The sequence below is a fragment of the Onychomys torridus genome, chromosome 4 (genome assembly GCF_903995425.1).
Source record: "Onychomys torridus chromosome 4, mOncTor1.1, whole genome shotgun sequence".
In the NCBI taxonomy this organism is placed as follows: domain Eukaryota; kingdom Metazoa; phylum Chordata; class Mammalia; order Rodentia; family Cricetidae; genus Onychomys; species Onychomys torridus.
The window spans coordinates 329,988-346,579 of NC_050446.1; the positions used below are offsets into that span (position 1 = coordinate 329,988).

At 46.6% G+C, this 16,592-nt stretch overlaps 1 protein-coding gene across 2 annotated transcripts in view; it reads right to left on the reverse strand.

The window, feature by feature from the left end:
• Nucleotides 1-1,825: 1,825 nt before the first annotated feature.
• Nucleotides 1,826-16,592, reverse strand: part of Olfml2a (olfactomedin like 2A) — a 32,180-nt gene continuing 17,413 nt past the window's right edge. For both annotated transcript variants that reach the window (XM_036186317.1, XM_036186316.1), the window contains 4 exons: nucleotides 15,649-15,910; nucleotides 12,288-12,536; nucleotides 9,327-9,512; nucleotides 1,826-4,949 (listed from right to left, as the gene is read on the reverse strand). In XM_036186317.1, the coding sequence (XP_036042210.1) occupies nucleotides 4,345-4,949; nucleotides 9,327-9,512; nucleotides 12,288-12,536; nucleotides 15,649-15,910 (1,302 nt within the window). In that variant the 3' untranslated portion in view covers nucleotides 1,826-4,344. The remainder of the gene's footprint in view (nucleotides 4,950-9,326; nucleotides 9,513-12,287; nucleotides 12,537-15,648; nucleotides 15,911-16,592) is intronic.

Below are 16,592 nucleotides of genomic sequence, written 5' to 3' on the forward strand. Positions count from 1 at the left end.
GCCAAGAACTATGAACAGCTCCAAGGCAGAAATGATAGCTCACCATCCCAGGATGCCTGCTACCCCAGAAGCCCTCTTCCCTACACCCCAAGAGTTAACCAACACCTGAGTCAGATGGAAGCAGTTTTTCAGGAGAAACAATGCCCCTATTCCTGTTCACCTGCCTTTTTAAAATAATAAGCAAAAAGTTTGGAATGTTAGGATTCCGGCCACTCCTCCAGCTGCATGACTGCACATGTGCAGTTCAGTAGCTAAGCAAGGGGTCTTGCGTCATCTGTGCACTGCGTGATTGCGCAAATGCACACAGCACATGTGTAGGGGAATCCTTAAAAGCCAGACATAGACTCCTCCTCTCCTCCCCCACCCCACTCTGCATGTGCCTCTTCCCAGGCCTGGATGCTCTCTTCTGTCCCTACTCCTTCTAAGAAATCTCTGATACTGGGTTTTGCCCTGCCTCATGACTGTTCCTTGCACGGTAACAGTGTCACTTATTATTTAAAACCAACAGCCAGCCTGGGTCAAAAAAATTACTAAATATGTATGATATGACAAGGATACAGACCCTGAAATATTTGCTTGCTTCCTGTGTGATGCTGGGCATCAGGCCCAGGCCCTCACACATGCTGTAAGCAATAGTGTGCCAGGGAGCTACACCCCTAGTTGTAGTTCAATGCAGTGCAAGGTTTCAGTCTTTTTTTTTTTTTCTTTAAGACAGGGTTTCTCTGTATAAGTCTGGCTGTCCTGGAGCTTGCTTTGTAGACCATGGTGGCCTTGAACTCAGATGTGCCTGCCTCTTCCCAAGGGCAAGGATCAAAGTCATGTGCTACCACATTCAGCTGTGGTCACAGGTTTTATTTATGTATAGTCCATACTGTTACAAAAAGATCTTGTGGCACCTTAATAAAGTAGATTAAATACAGTAGAATAAAAGTAAATCAGGGTAAAGGTACATATAAAAGGCTAGAATGAAGCTGGTTAAACTCCATAAAAGTGTTTAAAATGATCTCAAACTTGTCTTTAAGCTTTCTATTGGCCCAAACCAAGAAAAAACATGACCACTTACAACAGTTAGTTGGGAGCTTTGGTTTAAAGAGACCTAGTTCAGATCTAGATACCTGGGCCTGAGCACATTGCTCAGCTTCTCTGAACTTGAGGTTTATAACCTACAATGAGAGAAATCTAGGGGCTCCAGGGTGGGTTAGCAAGTGAGACTACAGGTCGAGGTGATTTCCAATTCTGGCAGGTGCTGGGAGGTCTCCTGAAGTCCCTTGCCCTCACTAAGCCTTGGTCCCAGCTGTCTCAGGGACTTCATACCCTGACCCAGCCTGAGGGAAGGGCAGCATGAAAGAGGCAGGCTCCTGATTCCTGCGCCTAGGCTCTCTGACCACCATACAGTACACTGCACTGCACTACAAAACTTCTCTGATGCAGTAGGGATAAGAAAACTCTCCGCAGGAGCCCCCATTTGTCCTCCTTCTGTGCGGCCCCAGGGTGGAGCTCCCCTTCTTTCTTTCCTGGAGCGCAGATAAGATTCAAAGACCAAGAGGATGGAGTGACTCGGTGATCCAGCACTTGCCTAGCACGCCCAACACCCATTCAAGGCTTGGCAATCTCTGGAGAGGAACCCATGATGGAAAGCGAAGGTCCTTCACCTATGGCGAAGGTTTGCCTTCATAAAAAGGTCAGTGGGCAGTTCTATACAGTACAGGCCCCGCCTATGAAGTACCTGTTGCCCAGCATAATACATCAAGGTATTATGTGAGTACACACATGGGTATGTATGTGAATGTGTATGTGAGTATGAGTGGTGTGTGTGTGTGTGTGTGTGTGTGTGTGTGTGTGTGTGTGTGTGTGTGTGTGGTGTGTGTTAGTGGGAGCCAGATTTCCTCTAGAGCTCACAAACTGGCAGATTCAGGCTCCTCAGCTGCTTTTCATCACCAATAGGACAAAATCCAATTAGAACCCATGTCAGAATTTTCTGGGCTCTGTTAGTCTATACTGTTTTGTTCTAGACATGGCTAGATGTGTCCACGCCTTGGCTTGCCATTCAAAGCTCTGCACAAGCTGGCCTTTTGGGGGGCTTTTCCCATGGCCATCTTGACTAACTGCAACTGCCAGCACTCCTGGAGCTTGCTACCAACACGGCATGAAGATGATAAACAACATGTTCTGAGCAGCCTTGAACCCCCAGCTCTGCCAAATGACACTGCTGTGTGACCTTAGGCAAATTCTTCCACGTCATTGTGTTCACCTGTCCATGGGCCCTTTCTTTCCACAGTATGTCCAGCATACTGATGGTTCTCAGATAACAGTGACAGGTTACCTGATGTGGAAACCTGGCTCTTCCATTACCAGCCTATGTGACAAGTGGCTCACCTGGGATCCAGTGTGACTATCTATAGATGAGGAAATGAACTATATTCGCCACACAACACACAAAGACCTGAAAACAGAAGGGACCTAAGAATGACTGGGCTCTATGGTAGGCCCTGTGTCCCACCCCTGGAAACTATGCTACATGTTTACTCTTCAAACCAATGTGGTCTAGTGTTCTCTTTCCTCAGTCTGCTGCAAGCTGCCTGAGCACCTCTCACATGGTTGGGCTATGACATCACAAAACAAAGTCTTGGAAAAAAAAAAAAAAAACACCCAGGGCCAAGGGAAAGGTCAGGGTGTACACAGGCAGTGGCACAAGGGGGTTCCAAATCCTCTGAAGAGGCTGGAAGGAGAGTCTGTGGTGGTCAATTGGGTGGGGGAGCTGGATGTGGCTACTACTGAGTCAGACCTGGCTGGGCTGGGTGTCACTGTCCCTCTTTATTTCAAGGGTGAGTTATTCCTTAAGCAAAACATCACCCAACAATGTCTGGAAGAAATGAAGTCTGCACAGAACCTGAATCTCCCTACCCAATGCTGCACTGTGGGATTTCATAATGGGGCAGCTGGTATCCACTGCAGATTGCCTAGGAGCAGGCACAGCGTGCAAGGAAGGGTCCAGCGTCCAGTGGTAGACACCTTCAAAGGTGCTGTGGGGGTCTGTTATCTTTGCAGGCAGAGCTGTCTCTGAGGTGGGAGGGAATAGGGTTTTTCCAAATGAGATCAGCTATGTCCTGCCCTATATGACTCCACTCCATATCTTAGAACTGTTGGGACCTATATTTTCTTTGGTTAAAAAGAGGAGATGGGCAAAAGAACTTCTCTACAGCTTTAAAAAGAATGTCCAGAGCAGCCATAGGCTGGCTTGAAAGGTTGTGTTCTCAGGGCTGTCTGTGTCTACATGTAGGTGCTGTGAGCCACAAGCAGCACCAGGACAATTGCCAGTCCCATTGTACATGTTCACTAGTATGTCCACAATCCCAAGTCCTATCTCAAAGAAAATCCTGGTGCTGAAACCACCTCCTGGCTTTGTCCTGCAACCTGAGAAGGCCCAAGGTCTCTTTTGAACCCCTCTGTTCTGTCTTCCCCAGATTCCCAGGCTGCTGGACCAGCCCACCAAATGACCAGATCAGGATCGACAAGGAAGAGGGACCCTGATCCATCTTGGGGCCACCCTCTCCAGGGACAAAGGCCTTATTCCTAGCATCCCCTGAGTGTGGGAAGACTAGCTTTGAGGCCCATAAAGGACTCCAGGTTCGAGGGAATGGATAGGAAGGAGCCAAGGCCTCGTGGGTGGTACAGGAGTTGAGAGGGGGCTCAGACCAGCAGCCTCTTCTGCCAGAGATACCTATACCTTCTCATCTGTTGAGAAATGTGCAAGGAACAGGAAGATAAGAAGTAGCCACAGAGGGACTGGCATGGACCCAGCCAGTGCTTACTTCAGGGTGTGGTGTTGCTCTGTGGCTCTGATGGTGAACTTCTGGAATGTAGTCAGACAGTAGAGAGCCCAGGGGCTGACCACAGGCAGTTCTGGGCTCAAAGTCATGGGCATTCAACCAGAAGAGTGAGTGGAGCTGCAGAACTTCAGTGCATAGGTTCCCAAAGACCTCTGCAGAGTCCTGGGAAGGATCCTGGAGATGGGAAGAACTAGGCGAGGTCACCTCATCTATAAAGTGTGGCTATTGTGAGAACATAGCCTGCCCTACTGCAACTGGAATGCTGCCCCTCTGGGCTTCAGTCACCTCCTCTGCTCAATGGGCTTAAGGATCTCTGCCTCCCTGGGAAGCAGGGGAAAGAGTCAAAATGGAAGCTAGTGTCACCTGCTGTGTGCTACAGAAGTACTGCCTTCGCTGCCATCAAAGCCAATACCTAGCCCAGGACACCCTCAGTTGATATTGATATCAGCTGCAGGAGTGGCTTGGAGCAGCCCCTACTCCTCTGCTGCCCTCCCCTGTGAACATAGGTCCCCATTCAGACCACAAAGTAGAGGGTGTAGGTGAGCTGGTGGCCATTGTCCCAGGCATAGAGCACCCGCTCCTTGGGGTTGTAGTCAACCTGAGTAGTATAGGAATACTCATTGAGGAAGGGCAACTGTAGGTGAGCATCAGTGCCTGTGTGGGTGTCGAAGGCATACGCCACCTGGCTTTCGTACTGGTTGTAAGTATCCACAGCATACAGGATGCCACACACTAGGAAGCAGTTCCCATAGGAGTTCCTCCTCAGCCGTGTCTTCCATGTGGTCTCTTGGTGCACAGAGAGGTCTCCGGGGTCCAGGCGGCTCAACACAATCACCTCAGGCTGGGCTTCATCTTGTTCATCCACAGCTGGGTAGATGACCCACAGACCACTCTCATCTACAGCAAAATCAATGTCCGAGTGGCCACGCCACTTCCAGGGTGTGGTGTCTTCGTAGACCACATCAGGCAGCAGTGCCCAGGAGGCCACAAAGCGCTGGTGCAGGTTATATTTGATGATGTTCTTGGTGAAGGCACGGTTGTAGTAGAAGGCACCCTGGTACACCACATGGCCTGTGCCTATCCAGTTGTAGGGTAGCTTGTACATGTTACTCCATCGACCTGCATATGGAAAGTGGAGGGTCATACCAGAGTACCCTGGGCAGCCCCAGTCCACCTGTGCTGCTTAGTTTGATACAACCCTGGAGGAACGGCCTAGATCAGATTGGCCTGTGGCCATATTTGTGAAATTATCTTGCTTGATGATGGATGTGGGAGGGCACAGCCCACTGTGGGTGGTACTATGCCTAGGCAAGTGGCCAGGGCTGTATAAGAAAGCTAGCTGGACTGGATGTAGAGGTGCATGCGTTTAATCCACTTAGGAGGCAGAGGCAGGTGGATCTCTGTAAATTTGAGGCCAGCCTGGTCTACATAGTGAGTTCCAAGGATAGCCAGAACTTTTTAGTGAGACCCTGTCTCAAAACAAAACAAAAACAAACAAAAAACAAAAACCCAACAATTATGGGGTGATGCATGTCTTTAATCCCAACACTTGGGAGGAAGAGGCAGGTGGATCTCTGTGAGTTCCAGGCCAGCCTGGTCTATAGAGCTAGTTTTAGGACAGCCAAGGCTACAAAGAGAAACTCTGGGGATTGGGGGTTTAGCTCAGTGGTAGAGCACTTGTCTAGCAAGCGCAAGGCCCTGGGTTCAGTCCTCAACTCTGGAAAAAAAAGAAAAGAAACTCTGTCTTAAAATGAGCAAACAAACAAACAAAAGCTCAAAACCCAACCAACCAATCAACTAACCAAAAAAGAAAACTATCTGTGTATGATCCAGAGAGCTGTCAGGGTTCTTCTGGAGTTCTGGCCTTGATTTCTTGCCCCTAATTTCCCTCAATGATTGACTGTTACCTGGAAGTATGAAGTAAACTCTTTCCATCTCAAGTTGCTTGGGATCATGCAGAAAGCTAACTAGAACCTCACACATTCACCATAGAAACCATCAAGGGCTCACCAGTGCTCAAAAAATACTTGGCACCAAAACTTGACCATGTGATTGGACCTAAGCCCATCATCTTGTTCATACAATAGTGCCATGAAGGAAGTACTGACATTATCCATGTGTCCATGAGTCTATGAGTCCTGGGTTCCAGGTCCCCAGTTGTGACACTGGTAGCTAGGATTGAGGTGTAAGGTGATGCCAACCCTGTGCTTTGTCTCAGAGACTTTGCATATGATGTTCCTTAAGTGAGGTTTGCTATTCCCCATCCAATCTGCATAGGGAATGCCTACCTGTCCCTAGCCAATGTGACCTCCCTAGGTCATAGTGAGGGCCTCTCCTAACCCTTTGTCTTGACACTTCCACAACCACTAGCCTGTAAGCTGCTCCAGACACAGACAAAGCCAATTTTGAGCTTAGAAAAGATGTTAGCTATTCTCTCCATGATTCCCATGGTTCTCAGTAAATATCCATAACTCCTCCATGGGACTGACAGTGTGCACCCCAGCCTATTCTCACTACCCTACTCCATGACACCATGCTGCTTCTGGCTGGCCTCTGTCTGGAACTTTTCCTTCTCTCTCCTATTTTCCTCCTGATCCTCCACAGGGCTCAGTCCAGCACCTGAAGGCCCCTGGGAAAGCCTTTCTGTATCTCCACACTCTTTCCCACAGAGTACTGAACTAGACTGTCCTAAGCTGTATGAAGATTGCCCACTTAAGCCTTTGTCTCCTACAGAGTATGGATTTCTGGAAGGTGAGATGGTTTTAATGACTTTTCCCTTATCCTGTCCCAGATCTTATAACCAAAACTTGCCCTCCATGTGCTGACAGCCCCACTGTGGGCATTGCCAAGAGTTGCAACTTTCTAAGGCCTGAGGCCCGTTTTCTTGGAGGGCAGAGAAAAATCTCATGGACTTAGGAAGATTCATAAAATGTGAGTGGAAACTGAGCTGGACAGATTTTGTTTGTCTCACTATGCAACTCTGGCTGTCCTGTCACTATGTAAACCAGGCTGATTACAAATCACAGAGGCTGGCCTCTGCCTCCTGATTAAAGGCGTCCTGTGAGCTGCCAGGCGGTGGTAGCGCACGCCTTTAATCCCAGCACTTGGGAGGCAGAGGCAGGCGGATCTCTGTGAGTTCGAGGCCAGCCTGGGGTACAGAGCAAGAACCAGGACAGGCACCAACAAACAAAAAACAAACAAAAAAAGAAGAAAGGAAGGAAGGAAGGAAGGAAGGAAGGAAGGAAGGAAGGAAGGAAGGAAGGAAGGATGTTGTGGATATCGCTCTGTGTAAATAAAGTTCTGATCTCAGAGGTTTAACCTCACAGACTACTCCATAATCCTAAAATTTTCTTTGTGCTCCCATAAGATACAGCGCCCCCCTCCAGCAAGAAGTAGTAAGAAAAACTACGCCCAATTTCCCAAAATTATCAAGCTGGCTTTGGAGATGGAATTGGCTCACTCCTTCTATAAACCCAAGCACATTGTTAAAAGAAAAGGTTAAGAGATTCTTGTGTCCCAAATCAGAAGAGCCCTCTGGTGTGGGACAGAGAAAAACCAATATTTTATTTAAAACAGGTTGATTATAAATGCAATCTCTTTCTAAAGATAAAAAGGGGATATGATATAGATATAATAGGATGAAAGGGAGGATTAAGGAACTTCTAAAGAGCAACAACTTGTTTAAAATGTTTTACATTGGTATAGATTTTAGTCTATTGATACAAACTTAAAGTTAGTTTTGTTATACTGTGTGTATATTTCTATTCTTGTTTAAGGTATTATGTTTGTACAGCTCATTTAAAATTGTTATGGATAATTAAAAATAGATTAATAACTGGTCATCTATGATAATCATACTCATAGCCATGTTAGTTAAGTCTTCTAGGTATACACAGAAATATTTCAGATAGACAGGTAATCTTCAAACACTTCAAAGGTCTACAGAATATGGCATTTAAAATATTTTTAAAATTTAGACTTTCTGGACAGTGAGACATGTCTGCTCCTGGCAGCACCAATTTACTTCAGAGAGGAGGATGGGCATTAAAGACACTTCATATGGAGTTTATCTTCACCTTGGCAAATATAGCCATTTGGGCAAGAAACTGTTCTTGCCTGGACTGCCTGATCGACTGGATGTACAGGACCCATAAAAGGGTAACCATTAAACTTTGCTTGACAAAATGGTCCTTCAGGTTCCTGCTTCGCAGAGGAAACTGCCAGACATTCTACAGGACACTGAGAAAAGTGACCAAGAGACTCTAGCCCTGTGGGCTGAAGACAAATGCCCCAACTTTACAAAGAAACATTAAGTGACTGTCCAGGCTGCCAGCTGTCTCTGTCTACCCTACAAGACTCCCGAAAGTTACTTGCATCCTTCTTCCGGTTCTCAGATAATATTATATCCTTCTGAGGTCTTTGATGTGGTTGAAGACTAGATAGTTATAATTTCCTCAGTTATGACAAAAGATAAGTTAGATATAAAACCTTAGACTCACAAATATAAGATAGATAGGATATCTTCTTTAATATTGTAACTGTAATTCATGCTTGATAATTGTTTTGTTATATGTAATTGTACTATGTAAAAGTTAAAACCTTCCTTTAAAAAAAAAGAAAAGGGGAAGTGCTGGCTGTGTATATCGCTCTGTGTAAATAAAGTTCTGATTGGCCAGTGGCCAGGCAGGAAGTATAGGCAGGACAAGAGAGAAGAGAATTCTGGGAGGTGGAAGGCTGGGTGGAGAAAGACACCGCCAGCCGCCACCATAACAAGATTTAAGGTACTGGTAAGCCACGAGCCATGTGGCAAAGTATAGATAAATAGAAATGGATTAATTTAAGATAGAAAAAGTAGATAACAAGAAGCCTGCCACAGCCATACAGTTTCTAAACAATGTAAGTTTCTGTGTTTACTTGGTTGGTTCTGAGCGTCTATGGGCCTGGCGGGTGAGAGAGATTTGTCCTGACTGTGGGCCAGGCAGAAAAACTCTAACTACGGAAGGAAGGAAGGAAGGAAGGAAGGAAGGAAGGAAGGAAGGAAGGAAGGAAGAAAGAAAGAAAGAAAGAAAGAAAGAAAGAAAGAAAGAAAGAAAGAAAGAAAGAAAGAAAGAGTGAGCCACCTCATAAACCCTTTCCTCCCAACTTGCTTTTGGTCATGGTGTTTCATTCCAACAATAGAAACCCAAACTAAGACAGACATACATAGGCAATGGTACAGAGCACTCAGCAACTAGAAGCTTGTGATAATAGGTCACATTTATGTGGTCATGGGGTACAACCATATCTATCTCCTTTGCTCTATATTTCAGTTCCCAGCAGTGGGTAACAGGATTTTCTGCAACCCCAGACATCCTTCCTTAGGGCAGGTGGGCTACCTGGAGCTAAGACAGGCTGTACATTGGAAATAACAGGCACAAGAAGGCTGAGTCTTATAGGAGCCCCTGCCCCAGGTCAACCACACTCTCACTTTTCCCTCTCCTACCCAGCTTCCCTGACCTTGTTTGAAATTTTCCAGGTTTCGAAACTCCACCAGATTGTTTCCATAGTAGTAGTTGGTGACATAGATTCTGTCATCAAGAGCTGCAGGGTCCTTCATCCAGGCCCCTTCATGGCGCCCATAACTGTGGTGCTTCACAGGGGGGTCCACGGCTCGGAGGGTGCCCTCACAGCTGCCTTCCCTACCTGCAAGGAGCAAAGGACACAGTATTTCATACACAGAGCCACTAGCTCCAAGCCAGAGCAGTGGGTCTAGGAAGGTGATCTGAGTCCATTTTTTCTTTTGCTTTGTTTTTGAGACAGAGTTTTTCTGTGTAGCCCTGGCTGTCCTGGAACTGGCCCTGTAGACCAGGCCAGCATTGAACTCAGAGATCCACCTGCTCCTACCTCAAGAATGCTGGGATTGAATGCATGTACCACCATGCCTGGTTTATCCAAGTCCACTTTAACTCTCTTGAAGGTTTTGTTTGGCCTATGAGCAAGGCACCACATATTCAAAAGTTTCTTTGTGTACTAGAATTCATCTTTCAACGTCTTCCTGGAAAAAATAGGAACAGTCAGAAAGGGGAACAGAGGAAATGCATACTATTCAAAAATCCAGCATCCATTCTATATGAAAATAAAACACAAAAAAGAGGGCCATCTCAGAGTAGCAGAGAACAGGACGGTGGATAATAGTGGGGTTGGGTTTGACAGAAGAAGGTGTCCAGGGTGTCTCCTAATACTTGAAAATTGAAGCTGGGTGTTATAAATGCCTGTAACCTTCAAATTGTAGAGGCTGAGGTAGGAAGAAAACCATTGCTGTGAATCTGAGACCAGCCTGGGCTCTATATATAGTGCCAGGCAGGTCAAGCTACATAGTAAGACCCTGTCTCAAAAAGGAAGGAAAGAAGCATGTGTTGGCGCACGCCTTTAATCCCAGCACTCGGGAGGCAGAGGCAGGTGGGTCTCTGTGAGTCCAAGGCCAGCCTGGTCTACAGAGCGAGTTTTAGGACAGCTAAGGCTGCTGCACAGAGAAACCCTGTCTCAAAAGAGAGGGGGGAGGGGTGGGAAGGAAGGAGGGAAGACATTAAAAGATGGATTCTAGGACACAAAGAAACGTTTGAATATGTGGTGCTCCTTCCCTTCATCCTTCCCTTGTCTGTAGTCACACGGACTTTTCAAGACTGGGATCCTTCCGAATGTATGGCTTTTTGTATCCTGTTTTCTCCTTCCATGGACCGATGTCTCACATTATTAAATAGTCTTTTAATGATGTGATTTCTAGGTCCCTTGCCAGGCCACCAGACAGCTGTGCCCTTTAAATTGTTCACTCCCAGGGTCAGCTCTGTAGGTTGTCTCCAGTGCTCTGGCCCAGGAACTGTGCTGTGAGAAAACCATGTTAGTTGCAGCTGTCATCTGCATTGCTTGTCGATCCTTCTGGAAAAACAAGTGTGAAGAGCTGGCACTTGGCCAGATTGAGGAAGGTCTGAAGGCTTGCAATCACAGACAGTCAAGAGCCCTACAGAAGGACAGATCCACGATTTACTGAGGACAATGCTTACCGTGTGACACAAATTACAGCTATAAATGTGGACATAATGACAAAGAGCCAGGTGTGGTGGTGCACGCCTTTAATCCTAGCACTCAGGAGGCAGAGGCAGAAGGATTTCTGGGAGTTCCCAGGCCAGCCTGGTCTACAGAGCGAGTTCCAGGACAGCCAGGACTACACAGAAAAATCCTGTCTCAAAAAAACCAAAGCAAAGCAAAGCAAACCAACCAACCAACCAACCAAACAAAAAACACACAAAAACCCAGAAACCAAACAACAACAACAATAATAAAATGAAGAAACAAACAAAAAAAACAGCCAAAGAGTGCAGGGGTGTAGAGTGCAGGGGTGTAGCTCATGTAGCTCAGGGTGACAGCTAGAGGCCAACGGCTTAGTCCTAACATCTTGAAACCCAAACAAAACAGACTGGAGAGGACCTAAAGACAGGTATCCGTGGCTGGATCTAGTGATGGGGTTCCAGTGACATTTTAAAGAGAGTTTACTGCAAATATACTTGTTTAATCGCCACTTTAAATGTTGGCAATCTTTCTGTAAAGGCTCCTGGGATAACTATGTTAAACGGAGAGGACAAACTTCTATCTCATAGTCTTTCTTTTTCCATACAACTCTTTAAAAATGCAAAGTCCCAGCTGGAGGGTGACTTAGCAGCTAAGCATGCTTGCTGTGCAGTTTTGAGGATTTGTGTCTGCCCCCAGCATACTAGCAAGTGAGGCATCCTACACACACCTGCAACCCCAGTTCTGTGGGCACAGAGACAACAAGTTGGCTGGAATTTTCTGGCTTTCAGCCTAGCTAAGAAAACACAAGTCACGGGTTTAGGGAGAGACCTTGCCTCAAAAAAAGAATAGCTAGAAGTGATAGAAAGGATCTCTCTCTCTTTGTACACACACACACACACACACACACACACACACACAGACAAACACACACACACACACACACACACACACACACACACACACACACACACAGACAAACACACACACACACACACACACACACACACACACACCACACACACACACATACACACACACACACAGACACAGACACACACAGACACAGACACACACACACCACACACACACACACACACACACACACACACTCATACACACCCCTTTAAAAAAATAAAAAATTTCAAAGTACGTCAGGCATGGTGGCACATGTCTATAATCCCAACACTAAGGCACTAAGGCAGAAGAAGGGTGTGAGCTCTGAGCTCCAGCATAGCCTGAGCTACAGTGAGACCTTGCCTCAAAATAACTAAAACTCAAAACAGCGACAAACCAAACAAAAAACCATCAATAATTTGATAAAGCTGAACATTCTTGGATCAAGAGCCGAACAAGACCCGAGTTGGATTTAGTCATAAGCTGTGATTTCTGATTCTTAGGAAACTCACTCACCTTGGCTGGGGCCTTCTGGATACAAAGATGGCTCAGTGGGCCAGGGAGTGCTGACAGGAGTTGGGGTGAAAGTGGAGATGTCAGGGGTCAAGATGGCTCCTTCTGAAGCCTGCAGCATGAATCCATCACGTTTGGCAGAGTTCGGCTCCAGAAGCTTGGCCTCCATCTTGGGTGACAGTTTCTCTGGAAGTTTGGCCTCGATCTTGGGTGGCAGTTTCTCTAGCCAGGAAGTGCCCCTGAGAGTGTTGTCTAGGGAGAAAAGAGGACTCAGTGCCCGTGCCCCAGCAGTGCTGATGCACAGGTCTGCCACAGACCTCCTCAGGGGCTTCTCTGATCATGGAGGAATTGAGAGGCCTTAAGTAGGAGATGGGTAGACTTTCTAGTGAACAGGATAGGACTTTCTGATGATCATTCTGTCCTGGGGCCCAGCTCTGCCACTCCTTTACTGGGTGAGTTTTTAATGAGCAGGCTCTCAGCCCTGTATTCCCATCTCTGTAAAATGAGTGCCATAACCATAGTGCTGATTAGAGGAATATGTATATAAAACATCTCTACTGACTCTGCAAACATGTGGTGGCAAACGCGAGGTTCTTTTTTTCTCCTAAGTGTTAACAACATTGTTCCAACTCTGTCGTGCCTTAAACTTAGTTCCAGGGGCAAAGCTCCTTGTTCAGGATTGTAGACTTTCTCTCAGTCACCTTCCTGGGGACCTTGACAGCCTTTAGCCTCCCTCACCTAGGGTTTGTCACCTCAAGCTAGGAAGGGATGGATGAAGCCAATGTCTTATCAGTTCTAGACTACAGACCTCTGCCCCACCTCTGCCCCTTGTTCATCTCTGGATACTTACTTTTCCAGCTGTGTTTGTACCTTCTGGGTCCCCACTATTGGCACAGGCTTAGCTGCAGTTGGGCAGGTCACTCTGTCCCCATACCTGGGACCCAGTGGGAGCAAAGACTCTTTGGTCAGGATATCCACAGGGAGCATGGCCTTGGCAGCCTGTCAGGGTCTGTCTACTCTGTAGGTATGAATGAAAATGTGGCCACATGTATGTTTGGCTTTTAATGTCTGAGTTTATATGTTCTCTATGTTAAGGAATATAAGTTAATACTAGTCGTCTGGCTATCCAGATACTAGTTTAAAGCATAAACTGTTAATTCTTATTTAATTATAAGCTATTAAGAAATAAATAAAACGGAACCTGAGAGGTCTGTTACCACAAGCCTTCTTGGCAGAGTCAGATATCAAAGCTGTGCCTGGGCAGTGGCCCAGCCAGGGATCAGAGGCCCTGTGTTGTGACAGGCTGAGCTGGTAGGATTCAAGGACAGCAGCTGGCATCAGGGATTAGGGGAGGAGGTAAAACCCTAAAGGGCTCAGAAATGAAGGGACCTTTTCTTTTCTAGTGTTTCTGTCTCTCTTTTAATAAACATATGAGGTGTGAATGTGTGTGGAAGCCAGAAGACAACTTTTGGTATCATCCTCAGAAATACTATCCATCTCCTCAGTCACCTTCCTGGGGACCTTGTGCTTATAGTTGTCCTCACTTTTTCTGGACTTTGTTTTGTTCAAAGATTTGCTAGACTGGCTAGCCAGTGAGCCTGAGGGATCTTCTTGTAATCCTAGTGCTGGGATTACAAATGTGTGTTACTGTCCTGGAAAAAAGGCTCAGTGGTTAAAAGGACCCAGAGGACCCAGGTTCAATTCCCAGCACCCACATGGAGTTTATAACCGTCTATAACTTCAGTTCCAGGGGTTCTGGTATCCTCACACAGACTTGTGTGCAAGCAAAACACCAATGCACACAAAATAAATAAATCTCTAAAAAATAAAATAAAATACTATTTTAAAAGGCGGGGGGTGGGGGTGGGGCTGGAGAGATGGCTCAGCAGTTAAGATCACTAGTTGCTCTTCAGAGAACCCAGGTTTAATTCTAAGCACCCACCTGGAAGCTCACAGCCCTCTGTAATTCCAGTTCTAGGGGATCTGACATCCTCACACAGACATACATTCAGGAAAACACCAATGCACATAAAATAAAAATAAATAAGTTAACAACAACAATCAAAAAACAAATCAAAACAACAATAAAAACAAACAAACGTGTGTGCTACCATACTCAGTATTTTTTAAAATGTGGCTTTTGGGTATCAAATTTGGGTTCTCATGCTTTTGAGGCAAGTATTTTATTGACTGAGCTATTTTGCCAGTACCTGAGGTGGGAATTTAACCTTGTACGTAAGGTCTTGGGCGTGCTAGATCAGCACTGTACCATCTCTACACTAAGCTACAGCCTTAGCCCTCTTTTCACTCTGAGACAGGGTCTCAGTCCCTACCTTAGTCTTGAAATCACTCTGTGTCCTAGGGAGACCTTGAACTTAAAATAATACTCTAGGGGCTGGAGAGATGGCTCAGAGCTTAAAGCACTGGCTCCTCTTCCAAAGGACTGAGGTTCAATTCCCAAGACCCACATGGCAGCTCACATGTCTGAAACTGTCTAAAACTCCAGTTTCAGGAGATCTGACACCTTCACACAGACATACATGCAGGCAAAGTCCAATGTACATTAAATAAATAAATGCATCTTTAAAACAACAACAACAAACAATATTCTAGCCTTGGTACTTACTAGCTGCAATTTACAGGCCAATGCTACCAAGCCTGGGGTATCCTTTTTTGTTGTGTGAGTCAGGCTCTTACTGTGTAGCTCAGGCTGATCTTGAACTTCTGTCTAAACCTCTTGAGTGCCTGGGATTGCACCACTGAACCTGATAGGAGGGAATTCTTGAAGAATATTAGACTCTAACTGCTCTACCTCCCTGCCTTCGGAAGAACACAGTCACTTCTTGTGAAGCCCTTTGCCATGACCTAGGTGGAGACACCAGGGAACAAGTTGGCAGGAAAAGTACAGGGTCTGTGGGCTCTTCTTCAGGAAGATGACAAATGAGAGAACTGGAGAGGCCAGTCTAGAAGTGAGAGGGCTCCCCAAGGGAAGCCCCATGTTCTCCCACCTACACTGTCATGGGTGCCACTCCTCCCACAGAACTGCAAGCTCTGTGGGAGGGGGATCCGTGTCCACCTCACTCTGTCATCTGGTACATAGCTGACTGGCAGCAAATCTTTGAACAAAACAAAGTCCAGAAAAAGTGAGGACAACTGTAAGTACTAAGAAAGGTCCTTTGTATTGCCTCCATCATTTCCTTATCAGCAACCCTGCCTGGGGTCTTCTACCCAGTATGTGATTGAGCAAAGGACCCTCAAAAAGTAAACAATGATATTGAGATCTGTGGCTTTATGGCTGCTGAGAAGGCAGGTGGATCTCTGGAGTTGGCCATCCCTCAAATAGGCCCCACTCCCTTCCACTCACCAGCCGTGGCCTGGGGTGCTTCTTGTTTGGTCTCTTGCCTGTCTGCCTTGTAGTAGGTGAAGCCTCGGATCACTGCCTGCTGCTGGGCCAGGGCACGTGGCCTGGCTGAGGGGTGGGGTATTTTGCCCTTGATGTTCTCCTTCCTCAGCTTCTCCACTTTCAGCAGCTTCTCCTTGGGAGGCTTTGCAAGGCCCTTGTCTGAGAAGCTCTTTTGCCTGCTGCCATATTTGTTGAGGTCTTTGCCTTGCCCTTCAGCTGTGTCCTGAGAAGAGCAGAAGTCTCAGACTTGCGTGGCAGAAAACTGATGGGCTAGGAGTCTCAGAAGCTCATTGTGGGAGATGGAGGTGGTCACAGTGTTTGTGAAGTTGTAGATACACTCATAATTTGTCTGCCTCTGTTTCCCTCCTTAGCATTCTAGTTCCTCTGCAGACTTGAGACTCAGTCTGGTGGGTTACATACTCACTCCCAACTCCTGTCCACTTGTTCTCTTGGCTTGGCTCCTGAGCAGGCCTCCTAGTATTGTCTCTCAATCATTGGTCTAGGTGTATGGGAAAGGGGGAGGTTCTTGAGTCCCTTTATAGAGCACCCAGAATGCTTCCCATGTTAGCCTTCAAATCCTAGCATCCTGAAAAGCCTTTCAGTCCCATGTTGGTCTGGCTAGCCCTAAGGAATGCCGTGTCTAACATTTTGTGAGCTTTGTTATTTTCGCTTCCTACTCAAATGCTCTGAGGCTGGCTTGGCACAAGAACACAGGGCCTGGGACACCACCCATGTGAGAGAGGCAGATAAAGCTCGTACAGTATCTGACGCCTTCTGAGCAGTGGCCAAAGTGGGACTCACTTGCACTTGCACATCAGGCATCTCACCGAGAAGGCGAGTCCCACTTTGGCCGCTGCTCAGCTCCTGGCTGAGGCACAGGCTTCCTCATGCTTTATTGTATCTAG